General features: G+C 40.9%; 1 protein-coding gene across 1 annotated transcript in view; it reads left to right on the top strand.

The window, feature by feature from the left end:
• Window positions 1-17,989, top strand: part of ADGRL3 (adhesion G protein-coupled receptor L3) — a 372,824-nt gene that overhangs the window by 284,686 nt on the left and 70,149 nt on the right. The window contains exons 15-17 of the mRNA XM_023518203.1: window positions 60-269; window positions 5,690-5,910; window positions 9,002-9,011. Of these exons, the coding sequence (XP_023373971.1) occupies window positions 60-269; window positions 5,690-5,910; window positions 9,002-9,011 (441 nt within the window). The remainder of the gene's footprint in view (window positions 1-59; window positions 270-5,689; window positions 5,911-9,001; window positions 9,012-17,989) is intronic.

The raw sequence follows: 17,989 nt of genomic DNA, 5'->3' as shown, positions 1-17,989 counted from the left end.
AGAACTTGGTGACTGTTTATGTCTGAGCGCAGCTCACGGCCTCTCTGTTGTGTCCGCAGCACAGCGACGCCGTCCACGACCTCCTGCTGGACGTGATCACGTGGGTTGGAATCCTGCTGTCCCTTGCCTGTCTCCTGATCTGCGTCTTCACATTTTGCTTTTTCCGCGGGCTCCAGAGTGACCGTAACACCATCCACAAGAACCTCTGCGTCAGCCTCTTTGTAGCAGAGCTGCTCTTCCTGATCGGGATCAACCGGACGGACCAGCCGGTGAGCAGCCACACCTGTTAGCACAGAGCGTCCCCACTTGGGGCTCTAACAGCCCCATTCCCAGGAATATCCACTCTCATCTAGTGATCTAAGAGAGGCCCTAATTTTCACATCTCACCCGGTTTTCCATTTCTCCCGTCCCACTGTCATAAAAAGCAGGGTAATATGATATGAAAGAGGTATTCATTGCTTTTTATGTGTTTGAGGAGAAATTTTTACTTCACAGCAAAACTAAGGAGAACGCACGAAGATTTCCCATTTACCCCCCACCCCTCACGCACAGCCTCCCTGTCACCTACACCCCTCACCCAAGGGGGCACCTTTGTGACAGCTGGTGAACCGTCACTGTCACATCACTGTCACCCAGAGTCCACAGCTTCCATCAGGGCTCGCTCAGGTGCTGTACATTATAGGCTTTGGACAAATACTTGAGCTGTAGGCACCTGTGGAGAGTAAGACAGAGTTCTGTCACTGCCCTGAAAGTCCTCTCTGCTCTTGCTGTTCAGCCCTTATTCTCCCCTGGCTCGTGGCAACTGCTGATTTTTTATTATTGTCATAGTTTCGACCTTCCCAGAATGTCATAGAATTGGAATCATATAGTATGCAAGTTTCTCAGACTGCCTGCCCGTAATAGCTATCTAAGTTCCCTCCCTGTCTTTCATTCTGTGATAGCTTTTTTTTTTTGTTTTTGAGACAGAGTCTCACTTTGTCACCCACAGTAGAGTGCTGTGATGTCAAAGCTCACAGCAACCTCCAACTCCTGGGCTTAGGCAATTCTCTTGCCTCAGCCTCCCAAGTAGCTGGGACCACAGGTGCCCACCACAACCCCCAGCTATTTTTTTTGTTGCAGTTTGGCCAGGGCTGGGTTCGAACCCCCCTATCCTCCGTGTATGGGGCCAGTGCCCTATTCACTGACCCATAGGCACTGCCCCTCAAGGGCCACAGTTTCTTTATCTCACCCGTTCACCCACTGAAGGTCATCTTGGACGCTTCTAAGTTTGGAGGATTATGATGAAACTGCTGTAGACCTTCCAGAGTCATTTTTGTGTGGACATTTGTTTTCAACTCCCTTGGGTAAAAACCAAAGAGTACAATCCCTGGATTGCACAGTGAGAGTATGTTTAGATTTGCAAGAGATTTCCAAACTGTCTTGAGAGTGGCTGTACCATTTTTTATTCCTATTAATAGTTGGGTTGTACACTGCTTCAGAAATTTTGTTTCAAAAATTTGTTTTTGAAGTAACCATGTATCATCATTATTTTCTTTCCTTATTTTTAAAATCAGAGCAACTATTGGGTATAGGACTGAGCTACAAGAGGGACTCTGCCTAACAAATTCAAATTTTGTGATTTGGTTCTTTGCACCCTCACCTTAAACTAAATTTAAAAAAGAGAGACAGGGAGATAATAAAATTATGCAGATACAAAAACAAAGAAAATATTTAGAGAATAGAGGAATATCTTTGTTGCCGTAAGGGTCTCACAGAAAAGCAATGTCGCAAAGAATAAGCACACTTATTGAAATTGTGTTTTAAATGAAGGAGACTATCTGCTCACTCAGGCAAAATGGTGAGCTTTCTTTATTGCTGTTGGTTTATATAGGAAATCTTGTGCATGTGCACTAAACAGCAATGACCTCATAAATATTCATTACAATCCCTCTGCACATGCGCATTGGACATCAATGACTTCATTAATCCATTCAAACATCTTATGACCACCCGCCCTGTAAGTAGTTCCTCCCTGGTAATCTGATAATCCACCCAACTTGCACCTTTAAGCATAACCCTTTCAACATAACCAGTTTAACATAACTTAATGAAGAACATGTTGTCAGTCATTACTTTCTTTGTTCTTATCTGATGAAGCCTGAGGCTATGGGGGAAAAGAGACGATTTGAATGTCTGTTCTACTGACCATGCCATTTGGAGGCTGTTACTTCAAATCCTTAAGCAAAGCATAGAGAAACTTGGGCACACAGGAATTTGTGTGCAAACCTCTGCTCCCATGTAGGCCTTAAGTCAGGAGGGGTTTTGCTGGAGCCTTCTATAAGGAATTCTCAGGCTGGACTTCTCAAAAGCCTTTCATGAGCCCAGGTTTCATCTGTGCCATTAGATACCTGTATGCAATGGGTAAATTCCTCTTCTCTTGAGGTCCCCTAGCACATTACCATCCCCAGACCCATCAGAAGTAGTAACCTTCGTCACTTACCACAGATCAGGAAAGGTTACTGATGGGTATCGGGCCAGTTTTCCAAAGGGCTTTCTCATAGGCCTTATAAAGTCAACCTTAATTCCTTAACACACGCAGTCTGGAAATGCTATTCCAGCCAAAGCCTTGGTCATGTTAGGTCTGCAACTAACCTGGCCACATGGGATTCTGCCTCAGTTTCTTAAGTATGCCTGCACAGTCTTTTCACTGCTCTCTTTCAAACAGCTTTTTTGGCCAGAGGCATATAGGCATTTCGCCTATATGTCTTTTCTTAACAGATGTAGTTAGTATTTTCTGAGCTCCATAATAGACCTTAATGAACATGATACATTAATATTTATATGTCTAAAAAATTTTTTTCTAATGAACGTATTTTGGAAAATAATACAAACTGCTCATCGTATTTGGAGAACATAAACTCTTCCCAAATTTTGTTTGGTACTTTGTATCTGCTTGATTTCTGATCACAAATTTAAGCACCAACTTTGTACTTTACTATTACCACATTTAGTTGTATCAAGGGGAGGAGGAAAAGGGAAAGAAAAGAAAAAAGGAACAACTGTATCCGAGTGTGCTTGATAAAATGAAGGAGAGATATAAATAATAGACAGCATCTAAGGTCTAACACAAGAGTTTATGCCACTTACGGTCTTTGAGATGTGGTTTTGATTTTGGTTCACTTAGGGTTGGTGGGCATGGTGCAATGTTTTTAGTTCACTTAGGGTTTGTGGGCGTGGTGCAAGGTCTTAGTTCACTTAGGGTTTGTGGGCATGGTGCAAGGTTTTAGTTCACTTAGGGTTTGTGGGCGTGGTGCAAGGTCTTAGTTCACTTAGGGTTGGTGGGCATGGTGCAAGGTTTTAGTTCACTTAGGGTTTGTGGGCATGGTGCAATGTTTTTAGTTCACTTAGGGTTGGTGGGCATGGTGCAATGTTTTTAGTTCACTTAGGGTTGGTGGGCATGGTGCAAGGTCTTAGTTCACTTAGGGTTGGTGGGCATGGTGCAAGGTCTTAGTTCACTTAGGGTTGGTGGGCATGGTGCAAGGTCTTAGTTCACTTAGGGTTTGTGGGCATGGTGCAAGGTCTTAGTTCACTTAGGGTTTGTGGGCGTGGTGCAAGGTTTTGGTTCACTTAGGGTTTGTGGGCATGGTGCAAGGTTTTGGTTTACTTAGGGTTGGTGGGCGTGGTGCAAGGTCTTAGTTCACTTAGGGTTTGTGGGCGTGGTGCAAGGTCTTAGTTTACTTAGGGTTGGTGGGCATGTTGCAAGGTCTTAGTTCACTTAGGGTTTGTGGGCATGGTGCAAGGTCTTAGTTCACTTAGGGTTGGTGGGCATGGTGCAAGATCTTAGTTCACTTAGGGTTGGTGGGCATGGTGCAAGGTCTTAGTTTACTTAGGGTTTGTGGGCGTGGTGCAAGGTCTTAGTTTACTTAGGGTTTGTGGGCGTGGTGCAAGGTCTTAGTTTACTTAGGGTTTGTGGGCATGGTGCAGGGTTTTGGTTTACTTAGGGTTGGTGGGCATGGTGCAAGGTTTTGGTTTACTTAGGGTTGGTGGGCATGTTGCAAGGTCTTAGTTCACTTAGGGTTTGTGGGCATGGTGCAAGGTTTTGGTTTACTTAGGGTTGGTGGGCGTGGTGCAAGGTCTTAGTTCACTTAGGGTTTGTGGGCTTGAGGCAGGTTTGTTCTCATGACTAAAACTGCAAATGAGCAGAAAACTTTCACTTGGGGAAGACTCGTGAGGGTAATAAGTGTTTCTTTCACTTACTGCTGTTGTCTGGTGTGTGTCCAAATAGATGGAGTACTTTGCAATAAAAATGCGTTTGGATTCATGCTTGTGATTGCACATTCATGATTAATGACCGGAAAGGGTAAAATTACGGTGGTTATATTTTTAATTGGTTATCATATCCTAATGTGGCGGCTTCTCCCATAAATGCATACCTATGAATAAGCAATCAACGTATACATTTCTTCACCCCCAAAGCAAAGCCCGATGATAACAAAAATTAATAGTTGAAGTTCTAACTCTAAAAGGCAAGAAATGGGAAATTGTGTTATTTTCTGAGACGATATCATTTTATTCTCTCGTTAGCTTGCAATTCAAATGCTGTGTGATTTCTTTTCATTTAGAAACCTTATGCATATTTCTGTTTCCTGATGTTACATATGATATGAAAAAAAAAAAAAAAACTCCACTCAACATTGCAGACAGCAGGAAACTGGATTCTGACAAGTGTAATAGGGTGGTGAACAGCGACCCATATGAAAACATGGGTCAGCAAATCTTGTCTTTACTTTCCTTGGGGCTGAGGTGTCCTGTTCTGCACCTGCTGGGTGAGGACCCGATTCCTCATAGGTCCACAGGCCCCCAACTCCTCCTCTCTCCTTCACTGCCCCCCTAACCCAGGGAAACTGACCACCCTTTGTCTCACATCTCATGGATCTTACTTACTAGTGAATTCGTGCTACTCTGATAATTTCTATAAGTTTCTTGACCATTTCTAGCAGGAGCTGTAGAATTTAGTTGGAACTGCCAATAAAAAAAGGAGGAGCCAAAAGGAGTGGGGATTTCAGGAACTGATGTAAGAATAGGAAATTACTAGGTGATCCCCTGAAGGATGTAGTACCTCAGGAAATACACAAAATAAGGGCTGGCTTCCCTATGCTTTTTCAACCGAGCTTTTCTAGACCAATATTTAGTACAGTTACCAAAAAGTCAGAGAAAAAAGGCCAATCTGGAACTCTTCACTTTAGCTACCTCCATTTCTACACCTGTGCATCATGGACTTTCCAAAGTTCATCTTAAATCCTTTTTGAAACAAGCTGGGAAACAAATAAACAATTACTAATAATTAATCATCTTACCATAAAAGACTAAAATCAACCATAGTAGTTAGTAAGAACTCAACTGTGTTAGCACACATGTGATTACGGCCAGGAAAAAAAAAAAATTCTATTTTTTTCTAACTGTTATAATTTTTCTTATGCTAATGCTAGGCTGTCATTGATAAGCCATGATTATTGCTAAATGCAGTTTTCAAAGACAGTTTGTATTGAATGATACTAGTTGTTAGTATCTGTAGTTTAAGAGTCTTTTCTAGATGACGGCTTTGCAGACCTGTGGTGAGTGCTGTCTCCGTGAATGTCCAGTGTGGCTTTATGGCAGGGAGCAGATTCTGCCGTGGAGCACGTGACTGAGTCTCCTGTCCCTTCCCCAGATCGCCTGCGCTGTGTTTGCTGCCCTCCTCCACTTCTTCTTCCTGGCTGCCTTCACCTGGATGTTCCTGGAGGGTGTGCAGCTCTACATCATGCTGGTGGAGGTTTTCGAGAGTGAGCACTCCCGCAGGAAGTACTTCTACCTGGTGGGCTACGGGATGCCTGCCCTCATCGTGGCTGTGTCGGCCGCAGTGGACTACAGGAGTTACGGGACAGATAAAGTGTGAGTGGGCTCTTTGCTTTCTTTTTAAATCTAGTTGAAATAAAACCTTTGGGTTTTCCTGGAAGCTCAGGTCTTCCAAGCAGCGAGGGAGTAGAATTCCATCCACGGTTGTACTTTGGTTAGGACGTGATAGGAAAACCAAAATCTTCAGACTCAGCGTGATGCTGTTTGAGACCAGGAATAATCTTCTCATATCTACATCGTAATCTTGAGTCATTACGAAGGGAGGATAACTCAGATGGTTTTCAGGACATGGAAGCATCTGTCACATGAAGAATTAGCTACATGAAAAGCTGTGAGTTGTTGTCAGGTGCAGTGGCTCACGCTTGTGATCCTGGCACTCTGGGAGGCCAACGTGAGGGGGATCTCTTGAGCTCAGGAGTTTCAGAGCAGCCTGAGCAAGAGTGAGACCCCGTCTTGACTAAAAATAGAAAAACTAGCCTGGCGTACTGGCACATGCCTGTAGTCTCAGCTACCTGGGAGGCTGAGGCAAGAGGATCTCTTGAGCCCAGAGTTTGAGAGCTTGAGGCTGCTGTGAGCTATGATGCCAGGGTATTCTACCTAGAAGAACAGAGTGAGACTGTCTCAAAAAAAGAAAGAAAGGAAGGAAGGAAGAAAGGAAAGAGAGAAAGAGAGGGAGGGAGGGAGAGAGGGAAGGAAGCCAGGCAGGCAGGCTGTATGTTATCAAAGGACAATGCAGTCCTGACTGTGTCTTCTTTTCTTCCTGACATACCACTTCTGGTCACTGGAAAGAGAACAGGAGAAGGCATAGTTTGTGTTTCCCCAGGTGGGTGCTGGGATATAGCAATTCATTTTATTTTCAACATAACGTTAAATTAGTGCCACACATGTGCAGAGGTATTCAGTGTATTAGAAAGGAGTTCCAATAAAAAATTTGTGTAATCTACATAAACGTAGCAGCCGATATCCTCAGAACGCCTGAAATTTTTAATAGCCCCAGGAGAGAAAAGGAAAGTAGAGAAAGGAAAGAGATAAGTAGCAGCTTAGAAAGAGAATTTAGAGAGAGATCCAGATTCAAGGAAGGCGAGAGGACGATTTCAAGGTGGTGTATCAAAATCCTGCAGTGGTGTTTTACGTCAAAGGTAATTCAAGGGGCACTGAAAAAAAATCATTCGCCTTTGCAAAAGCCGTTTTGATGAAATGCTAGGAGCAGAACCCAAAAGTGGAAGGTACGAAGAGGCCAAGTGGTAGTAAGAAGTCGAGTCTTCAAGCTTCATTGACGCCCTGAAGTAATTTGATTGAAAAATGGTGAAGGAACTTCCGTGATGATGATCATGAAGGAGGATTTGAAAAGATGAAGTTGGAAGCATGTCTAGGGTGAAAAGAACCGAGTTGCAAAGAGAAGACCACAGGAGAGAAAACGCCCGAGGCCTCCTCTGTATTCAATATGTGCCTGTGGGCCGCAGGGAAGGAGGGGTCCCAGGAGGGAGGAAGGCAGATTAAACCCAAGATGAGGAAGCCTTGACTTAGACTTAGGGTGGCCTGAGAGTCCACCAAGGCCATGCGTTAATGTTATAGACGAGAAAATCAAGGGCCAGATAAATTTGTCCCCTTGCCCGTGGTTACAGAGCTAAGTGGTTGAATATAGCCCTAGACCAGAGGTTCTCAACCTTCCTAATGCTGCGATGTATTTTCATTGTTACAAAGGGCTCACGACTCACAGTTTGAGAACCACTGCCCTAGACGAAGGACCTAGGTGGAGATTTTCCAACTTAGGTCTTTCTCTCTGCTAGTAGCTCTGGTGCTTTTTCTGCAGATTTTGGCTAGGGCTGGGTTTGAATCTGCCACCTCCGGTATATGGGGCTGGCACCCTACTCCTTTGAGCCACAGGCGGCACCCAACTGGTGCTTTTTCTGTATAATAAATCCTATCTTACCACTGGGGGGTGCGGGGTGGGGCAGAGCTGATGGTGGCAGACAGATACAATAAACCAAGTCAGGCTTTTTTCAAATAAACTACGATTTTTTTTTTTAAATGGTAAAATTACCTTTCTCTCCTGGAGTGAATGTGCAGGAAAGAACAGACAAAAGTCCATTCTGAAGCAGAGGATCTTTTCCATCAAGTAAAAGACAGCACCTTCTATCGAATGAATAGGGAGGTCACATTGAGAGAACAGGAGATTTGAAAAGCTTTGAAAGGAACACTGTGGATATTATGTTAAGGATCCAATTAGACATTAATAAAAAAGATATCCAAGCTGCAGTGAAGGCTCAGATGAGCTTAGATAAATTCAATTTTCATAGAAGTTAATAAGCCAAACTTTGCGACTTTCCACCAGCCCTCAGCAGTCTGAGCTGCTATCAAGAAGGCAGTTTGCTTCCTAGAAGTGAGGGACGGACAAGAGATGCATAGTTAACATACCATATGTGCTGGTTCATGCACTATCCATGCAATTAAAAGAAGACCATCTAATTCTGTTGAGGTTTTTTTCTTAAGTGCAGTAGGCTATATAAAGCCGTTTGTCTAAAGTAAAAACTACTAACTATTCTTTCATCTTTATGAATTATAGTTAAATCAGAGTTCATTCTGTGGATCTCAATGACATCTGTAGACCAGACTAAGATTGGAAAAATATATATATCATCCAAGGTTGACAGAAAGACATCTTAGATGAAGGGCATTAGATTGATCACAAGTTTAGGTTTTTTTTTTTTTGTAGAATCAGAGTTTCATTTTATTGCCCTCAGTAGAGTGCCGTGAATCACACAGCTCACACAGCAACCTGCAACTCCTGGGCTTAGGTGATTCTCTTGCCTCAGCCTCCCAAGTGGCTGGGACTACAGGCGCCTGCCACAACATCTGGCTATTTTTTTGTTGCAATTTGGCCAGGGCTGGGTTTGAACCCACCACCTTTAGTATATAGAGCTGGCGCCCTACCCACTGAGCCACAGGCGCCACCCTGATCACAGATTTTTTTTATATAAAATAATTATATTGATGTAATTCACAAACCGCAAAACACTGTTTTAAAGTATACACTTCACTTCTTTTTGGACGTTCAAACTGTCATGCGTTCATGACCACTGTCTAATTTTACATTATTTTTATCAACTCAGAAGGAATCCTTGAGCTGTCATTTGGTCAATGCATTTTCCCTCTAAGAAATTAGGTTGAGTGATGTAGTTATTTGTAACCGCCTACTATTTCAATATCATTCTTAAATAGTTTAATTTTGCCCTCTTGAAGTTCTTGATTGGCTTTTCTGTTGTTGTTTTGTGTTAACTTTTTTTCTCCACAGGTATTTGCAACATTTTCCTGTTCCTGAACTGACTGAACTTGTTTGCTTTGTGTTTTAGTCATTTATTTTGAGATCGATGTGATTTTCTGGATGGTAGTGATCTGTCTGTTCCTAGAATCAATAACGTATAGTCTCTTGTGACTTTCTTAAAGCTTTGGCCATCATTGCTTTAATTTCCAGCCCCGTAACTGGAAGCTTTACCGACATTGGGAACAGAGGCTAATTGATTTCTAGGTCCTGATTTAAAACAAACCTTAATAATCATTTAGTTTTGTGATTATGACTTTTCTCAGCACAAAAACAAGCAAAACAGATGCAGGAAAAACAAGGAAAATGAGAGAGAAAAGGAAAATTTATTTCACAGACAGGAATTACACATTTTAGTATCTTGTTTCTTGTACATTTTAAATCAGTTGTTCTTTAGAAAGGCCTTCAGAATCATGTCTCAGTTCTACCCTTCAGGAATTCATCTAGACTTTTGTTGATACGGTTCTGATTTGCCCATTGAAGAAGCAGGTGTTAAAAACAGAACTGTTATTCATTTATCAGTGTTTACTTGAGAAGCCGAAATGAATAGATCCAGTCTGCGCCAGGCCTTAATCAAGACATCTTCCTAAAGAAAATATAAGCAATGAACTTTTTTTTTTTTTTTTGATAAGAGTCTCACTATGTCACACTTGGTAGAGTGCTGTGGCGTCACCACTCACAGCAACCTCAAACTCTTGCCTCAGCCTCTGGAGTAGCTGGGACTACAGGTGCCCACCACAATGCCCGGCTGTTTTTTTGTTGTAGTTGTCATTGTTGTTTAGCTGGCGCAGGCTGGGCTCAAACCTGCCAGCCCTGGTATATGTGGCCGATGCCCCTAACCACCAAACCATGGGCAACAAGCCAAAGCAATGAACTTTTACACAACTAGGAAGATTTCTGCACATTGAATCTCTGTCTTATTCCTTATTCTCAGATCTGTCTTTTTGTTCTAGTTCCTGTTACTGTTGTTTATTTCTTTTATTTTCTGTCTCTTTCTTTTTTTTCCTTTTTTTTTTTTTAACACAGTCTCCATCATAGCTCAGAGCAACTGCAAACTCTTAAATGGAGTGATCCTCCTGCCTCAGCCTCCCTAGTAGCGGAGACTACAGGCATCTGCTACTGTGCTTGGCTAGTTTTTCTCTTTTTAGTAGAGATGGGGTCTTGATCTTGCTCAGGCTGATCTTCAACTCCTGAGCTCAGGCGACCCACCCTCCTCAGCCTCCCAGAGTGCTGGGAGAGCCCACCTCCCCCCGCCTCTTGTATTTTACATTTAACATTGGACATTTCCCACTCCCCACTTGCCCCGTGACTGTCATCTAACTCTCCTCTCTCAAGTTTGTTTGCTATAGTTATCTTCTTGTGCCCTACATTGATTTTTAAATACAAATATGTACAGTGCGCAGTTGGAAATAAATTGGGATTAGCCAGAATTCAGAGGAATACCCTCAGGTATTTTACATTTACTGGTTCTATTCCGATACCCTCTAAGTCAGTGGTTCTCAACCTTCCTAATGCTGTGACCCTTTAATACAGTTCCTCATGTTGCTGTGACCCCCAACCATCCGCAACCCTTTAATACAGTTCCTCATGTTGTGATGACCCCCAACCATCGGGAACCCTTTAATATAGTTCCTCATGTTGTGGTAACCCCCCCAACCAATTATTTTTGTTGCTACTTTGTAACTGTAATTTGGCTACTATTATGAATCGTAATTTAAATATCGGATATGCAGGAGACCCTCAAAGGGTCGTGACCCACAGGTTGAGAACCGCTGCTCTAAGTAATGTTTCCTATGAAATGTTATTAAGGCTGTGGAATGTATTACTCTGTACAAAACACACTCACACCCAAAGCATACATAATTTAATTTTGAGAAGCTGCTTGGTTTGCCATCAATTTGTGGTGTGTGTAAGAGAGTCATTATTTTTTGATGTCTGTTTAACAAAGTCTTTTTATCTGTACTGACATCATACTCAAGAATATACTTAAAATAATTTTTTTGTCACAATAATCAGACATTTAAAAATCCATTTAAAATACTAGTAGTTTTTTCTTTTTCAATAACTTTCTTTTAATGAACCACAGGTCCAAATTGCATTGCTAATCATAGGCATTTATCTCCGTTTATCTCTGGTTTTGCCTCTCATAGTGGTGTTCACACGGACATTTAGCAAAGACATCTGATAATACTGTCGGAAGGCTGGCCCTGGACTTGGCACCCATAGCACAGTGGTTATGGCACCGGCCATATACGCCGAGGCTGGCGGGTTTGAACCCAGCCCAGGCCTGCTAAACAACAATGACAACTGCAACAAAAAAATAGCCGGGCATTGTGGCAGGTGCCTGTAGTCCCAGCTACTTGACAGGCTGAGGCAGGAGAATTGCTTAAGCCCAAGAGTTTGAGGTTGCTGTGAGCTGTGATGCCACAGCATTCTACCCAGGGCAACAAAGTGAGACTCTGTCTCAAAAAACAAACCAAAAAAAGAATAAGAAGACTGGCCTTGCATGGACAATAATTCAAATAGGACATATTTAGAAATCCAGTACTAAATACTTCAGTTTTATGACTTGAAACTAATCAGTTCATTTAAATGTTAAAAACTGTGGTACCACAAAAAAATACAGCCTATTTGAACAGTTAATTTTTTTTAAAGAAAAAAGTCATGTTAACACTTTTTAGCATTTTCTACACGATCTCTTGTATATAGCTAAGAAAAAAAAAAAAAGGTGGTTATTGTCCTGGGGATTAAAAGAAGGGAATAGAATTGGACACTAAGAGGACAGCAGGCACCAAGTCCAGATAATTGTTTAAGACACAAAGTCTGAGCTAGAAAATTGATAAGCGGGTTCTAAAAAATGTGGGTGAATTCATGAACATCTATAACCGATCAGAATATCCTGAGTACTGGAAGAATAGCTAAGCTCTTAAAAATAAGTGAAATCAAATGTTATGACCTGAGAATTGTTATAAATCACCTATTAAATCTTACATTTGTCTCTCTAGCTTACTAGCTTAAAAGCATCTCTAAAAGGGGTAGTCCCTCCTCTGTTAGTTAAAAGCCCCCAAATTTCTTTATTTTCATTTCATTATCTAAGTAGCATAATCATTAGGGTAGGAAAGTGATTATTGATTTGTTTTTTAAATACAAAGTTATAGTATTAAGAAAGAGCTTAGCCAAGGAATGGTGAAGTTGACAGTATCAGCAAGTTGTAGGCACAGATTGAATTAACATATTTGCTCACAGTTTCCAAGCATTTCAACTCACTCGTAAGAAATTACATTTTCCTTTGGAGTATTTTTCTAAGCAATTACTGTGTGATGTTATAAAATATACTTTCATATAAAATGTTATTGATGTGAGGCGTCCACCTGGCTGGTATGTCATTACCAGGTGTGTCTGACTGTAGCTTGACCGGTGAGAAAGAGCCCAGATAATAAAGTGCTTTCCATGGACCTATCAAGGTAACCTCTCAACATGTATGTGGAGAGTGCATGTGTGTGCTAATATTTAACTTTATTATTTGAGACACAGTCTCACCTTGCCACCTTCATAGAGTGATATGGCATCACAGCTCACAACAACCTCAAACAGTTGGGCTCAAGTGATCCTCTTGCCTCAGCCTCCCAAGTAGCTGGAACTACAGGCGCCCACAACACCTGGCTATTTTTTAGACATGGGATCTCACTCTTGCTTTGGCTGGTCTCGAACTCCTGAGCTGACAGAATCCTCCCACCTCCACCTCCCAGAGTGCTAGAATTATAGTTGTCTTGTTGTTTTCCAAATTCAACGAAATGTTGGATTTAACATCAAATATTTGGATGTGAGTTAATATGGGAACCAGAGAAGTTTGATAACTTCCTCAGCTCTCAGGAACATCGAGAGGTTACTTTATAATGTAGTATAACTTTATGCACTAGGATGACTGTAATAAAACACATATAACAACTGAAGTTGTTGAACGTGTGGAAACCCTGGGACAGGCGTGTGCTGCCGGCTGGTGTGTCAGTGGCACAGCCAGCTACTTCAGAAAGTAGGAGGACAGATCTTCAAAATGCTAACACAGTTACCATCAGACCCAGCAAACCCACCCCTAAGTATTTACCCTGGAAAAATGAAAACATAGGTGAACATGAAAACTCGTATACAACACGCAGTCTTCATAGCAGCAATATTTATGTTAGCCAAAAAGTGGATACTTTGGGGCTATCATAAAAGGCCAATGTTCATCAAATGATGAAAATATATATATATATTTTTTGCAGTTTTTGGCCATGGCCAGGTTTGAACCCACCACCTCTGGTATATGGGGCTAGGGCCCTACTCCTTTGAGCCACAGGTGCTGCCCCAATGAAAATATTTTTTAATGTGATACATCTCTATGATATAATATTTGGGGCACTAAAAATTAAGTATTAATGTGTGCTACAAAATGAACCAACCTTGATAATTTGGGGGTAAAGTTGTGAAAGTCTGTATGTTACAAGTTCTCTTTTGTATAAAATGTCCAGAACAGGCAAATTCTACAGGTAAAATTTACAGTGGTTTTTAGGACAAGGGAGAGAATAGGGGGAACCAGTGCAGGCCAGTGGGGGGGAGGGCAGAGGGGCAGGGTGGTGACAGGTGTAATAAAACTAAAGTTAGATTAAACTGGTGGTTTCACAGCTCTTAAATATACTAAACATACTTAATTATAAATTATGATTGTGATACATATCTTATATTCCCATAAAGCAGCTTAATAATACTAAATTTTTCATCTCTTGAGGACCTGATAGTTAGAAAGACTTTTTTTTTTATTTTGCAGTTTTGGGCCAGGGCTGAGTTTGAACCTGCCACCTCCAGCATAGGGGGATGGCACCCTCCTCCTTTGAGCCATAGGTGCCGCCCTTTAGAAAAACATTTTTACTTGAGACGTGTTTCAGTAATCTGTGCATTACATATACCACATAAATTTCTCATCTAGTCATTGAAATGTATAATTATCAACAAAACAATAGCTTTATTTGTTTTCTTACTTGTATCTTTATGCTTTTGGGTAAATGTGCAGTGGCCACGGAGACTTTGGAGTCAGTGGAATAGATTAAAATTCAGGCTCAACTGCTTAATCCCTGTGTGTCTGTGAGCAAGTCATTTTAGTTTATGTAATTTCACCTTCCTAATCTGTAAAGTGAAGGCTATCATTTGTACCTTGAGAGACTATTGTGGTGTTTAAAATTGTGTGCATATGTGTGTGTGTATATGTATCTGTCTGGTAGTGTTAAGTCCGGTATCAGTGTGTATATAAAAGGTCTGACATATATAAGCATTTATTAAATTAAAACTATTTATTAGAACCGGTACTATTATTTGACTAATGCAAATGAAGAAATATAAACTTTATGATCAGCAACATTGTTTTCATCATAAAATAAATTATATTTAAAAGCAACCATTTAATAGAGTAGTGATCACATTTTTTTATGATACCTCCTATTAACTTAAGCAAGGTGAGGCCATGAGAATTACTCCTCCACAGTAAGTGGTATTAATAAATGATATCAGATAATCCTGTTCTTACCTGTGTAGTCCATCATAAGAATGTAGAATGTATTTTGCTGGAGAAAAAATATAACCCTTTAAAAAAAAAATAGCTTAGGAAATAAAGGTAGTATAACCTGTATTTGATGTACTGGAGCTTGTTTTAAATTTTAAGATCCAAACCGTAGCTGAGCCACAAAGGCCAGACTTTTCCACCCCTGACTACACTAAGGTGACCAGACGTCTTTTGGCGGGACAGTCCTGATTTTTAGCAATTTGTCCCACGTCCTGCAGCATTTAAAAAAAGCCCCGATTTGCCCGACAAGCTAGGGAACATGGGAGAATAGGAAGGGAATATATGGTTTTCGGCTGCCGTGTGGCTGTTTCTCCAGGATATAAGTTTTATATTATTTTTGTTAATTTTATAATGTTAAACTTTAATAATAACAAATAATTGTTGAGAACTGATTACTGAGAACTGCTTATCAAAGTTTGCATTGTTGTCCGCCCCCCCCCCCCATGGTGTCCCTCTTTACCGATGTTAAAATCTGGGCACCTTAGACTACGCTCCATTCTCGTATCACTCTGCTGACCATTTCTTGCCCTTGTTGCAAAGTATTTGAAGATTAGATGTACGAGTGATGGAAATGGCATTCTAGAAAATTCTTAACAAGCATGGAATTTATTATGCTTGACCTGTGCGTCTGTCCCTTTTCCTGTTTTTGTCTTTCTTTATCCCCATTTCTCTGTATTCCTTTCTTAACTCTGTCAACCTTGCCAGATATATTCATATATTATAAATACAGAGCTACTGGCATCCGTGGAAGAGTAAACACGCATATTATACAGTTTGAAAATTCTCGTAAGCAACTTGAAATAATTAAGCCCTGTGAATGGTAGAGTCTAGTAGCCAAACATGGTTACATTTACTGCTCACCAAGAATAGTTGAGTCTGTGATTTAGCCGCCTGTGGAAAATGAAGCAGAAACTGTTGCCAGTTTACCTGACTTCAAAAAACTTTGGTTAAGAGTCAGACATGTTGGGTAATTGGCCTGACTATTGTTCTAAACACAAACTGATGGTTAATCAAAATGACTGATGATAATTAAATGGTGAGTAGTTTCACAGCAGAAGAAGATGAACTTTAGAAGTGTTGTTTTCTGTTGTCCTATTTGGAAAAATTAATTTGATTCATGGTTTTAATTTCTTGTTTTCTGAGTTAACATGAGGGTAGTGCTAGTTGGACTAGTAATTGAAATTTTTATGGAAAAATTATAAGATCTAAATCAATACCCTTGTTATTAATTCATAAAGATGTTTCTTACATTTTGGAAGAAAATGATTCAGACCATTTCTTCTTGTGGATTACCATCAGCTCTTTAAAGTTCTAGAACAAACAAGTTTGTGTTAATGCGGTAAGAATTTGTCGTATTGCTAACAGCATACGTTGCTTTTATTATTTGAAGAAAAATGCTACAAAAAGAGAATTTCCGTGACATTTGTATTAGATAATTTTATTTACAAAAGAAAAATCAAGGTTTGTGGCATATGACAAGTGTTTCTTTGAATACCAGAATATGTATCTGGTATCAAAACGTTTTTATTATTGGTGAAAACAGCACATCGCGTGGTGGGAATGAGCTTTCTCTGCCTGAAGCCAGGTCTCTTCTGATAGTACTTCTGTGACTATAATGTATAGATCATGCACATAAGGTTAAAGTGCATTTAAAGAGCAAAGAAATTGAAATATCTTTAAAAATAAATAAGAAATGACCTAGCAGGGTTACTAATTTCACAAATTAAATGTTGCTTGGTGGATAAAGGCAATTTCTGGATTAAATCATAGTCCTCAACTGGGGTTCTATCTGGTCATTTGCGAGCTGGACTTTGATGTGCTTAGTACAGTAAATTGTTCCTCTAGCATTTGTGTGGATACTTTAACCTGGTCCTCCCTTAATTGGTGATTTTACCCTGTGTCCAGTGACACTGGAGGGCTAGACTCATGGACACTGTGAGGTCAGCTGTAGGTGTCCAGCCTGTGGGTCTGCAGCCCACGTCATGCTCATTTCACTGTAAACCAGGCTAGTTGTCTCAACCTGGGCACAGTGAACCAGGGCAGGAATCATGCTGATTTTTAAGGTAGTTGATGGGAAAAGGAGGAAATACAGAAAGCTTTGAAAAAGCCGGCTTGTGGCCAAAACCAACAGCAGGTGTGGCCATATGGCAGTGCGTTAGAACAGGGATTCTTCCACCAGCTTCTAGAAGACAGGACAGCCTGGACAGCCTCACTGAGGCTATCGTGAGCTTCCTATTGACGCTTTCGCTGTTCAGCTCCAACGGGAATTTCAATCTGTTTTACCAAATAGATATTAAAAACTTTCTTAAAGAAGAAAAATAACTTCTAATTGAAATTTCACATTTAAAGGGGATCACTGTGCCAAAAGCTGTTTTCTAAGTAAAGCATTTGCTAAGCTGAGACAGTTAAGGAAAAAATCCAAAAGGTTTATAAGTTTATAATTTAATGACATTTGACTTTTTTAGGGGGGGGAGCTGAGGCTGGGTTTGAACCTGCCGCCTCCGGCATCCAACGCCTACTCCTTTGAGCCACAGGTGCTGCCTGACATTTTTTATTTTAACAAAATACTTGGTGAAATTGTTTAAAATCTTAAAATTCCCTTCATTCAACACAACCGTTAATAATGTAATTAAAAGCATAATTTGTATAAGATGTCTTTAACCTTAGAATAATATTTTTCAGAAGATCTTGAAGCACATTTTTCTATAAAACCAGTCACTGAAAATGTGATTTCATTCTCAGCTCTCAAAAACTTATTTGACCTATAAATTGACAGGAACTGTACTACTAATAATCCTTCTTAAATGTATTACTACTATTGTATCAGGTTGCTATAATTCCCGTGACATTCCTGGGATTCAGAAGTCTGTGTGTGTGTTTACATGGGAGTGAGATGGGAAAACGTCCATGCTTTTTTATTTATTACTTGTTTTTACCCTGAGGGAAAATAATATATCTGTTCAGCACCAAGAGAGACCCATGAAAATTTTTCTTGGCACAAGTGTCTTTCTCCCTGCCTCCGTCCCTCCCTCCCTCTTCCTCTCTCTCTCCCTCCCTCCCCCTTCCTCTCTCTCCCTCTTCCTCCATCTCTCTCTCCTTCTCTCGCTCTCTCCCCTCTCCCTCTCTCTCTCCCTCTCTCTCTCTGTCTCTCTCCCTCTCTCTCCCTCTCTCTCCCCCTCTCTCCCTCTCTCTCCCCT

Source organism: Otolemur garnettii, unplaced genomic scaffold (genome assembly GCF_000181295.1).
Source record: "Otolemur garnettii isolate 467f Iridium unplaced genomic scaffold, OtoGar3 scaffold00130, whole genome shotgun sequence".
Lineage (NCBI taxonomy): Eukaryota > Metazoa > Chordata > Mammalia > Primates > Galagidae > Otolemur > Otolemur garnettii.
Note: the sequence above shows the minus strand (reverse complement) of the source record. Positions and strands in the feature narration are given on the sequence as shown.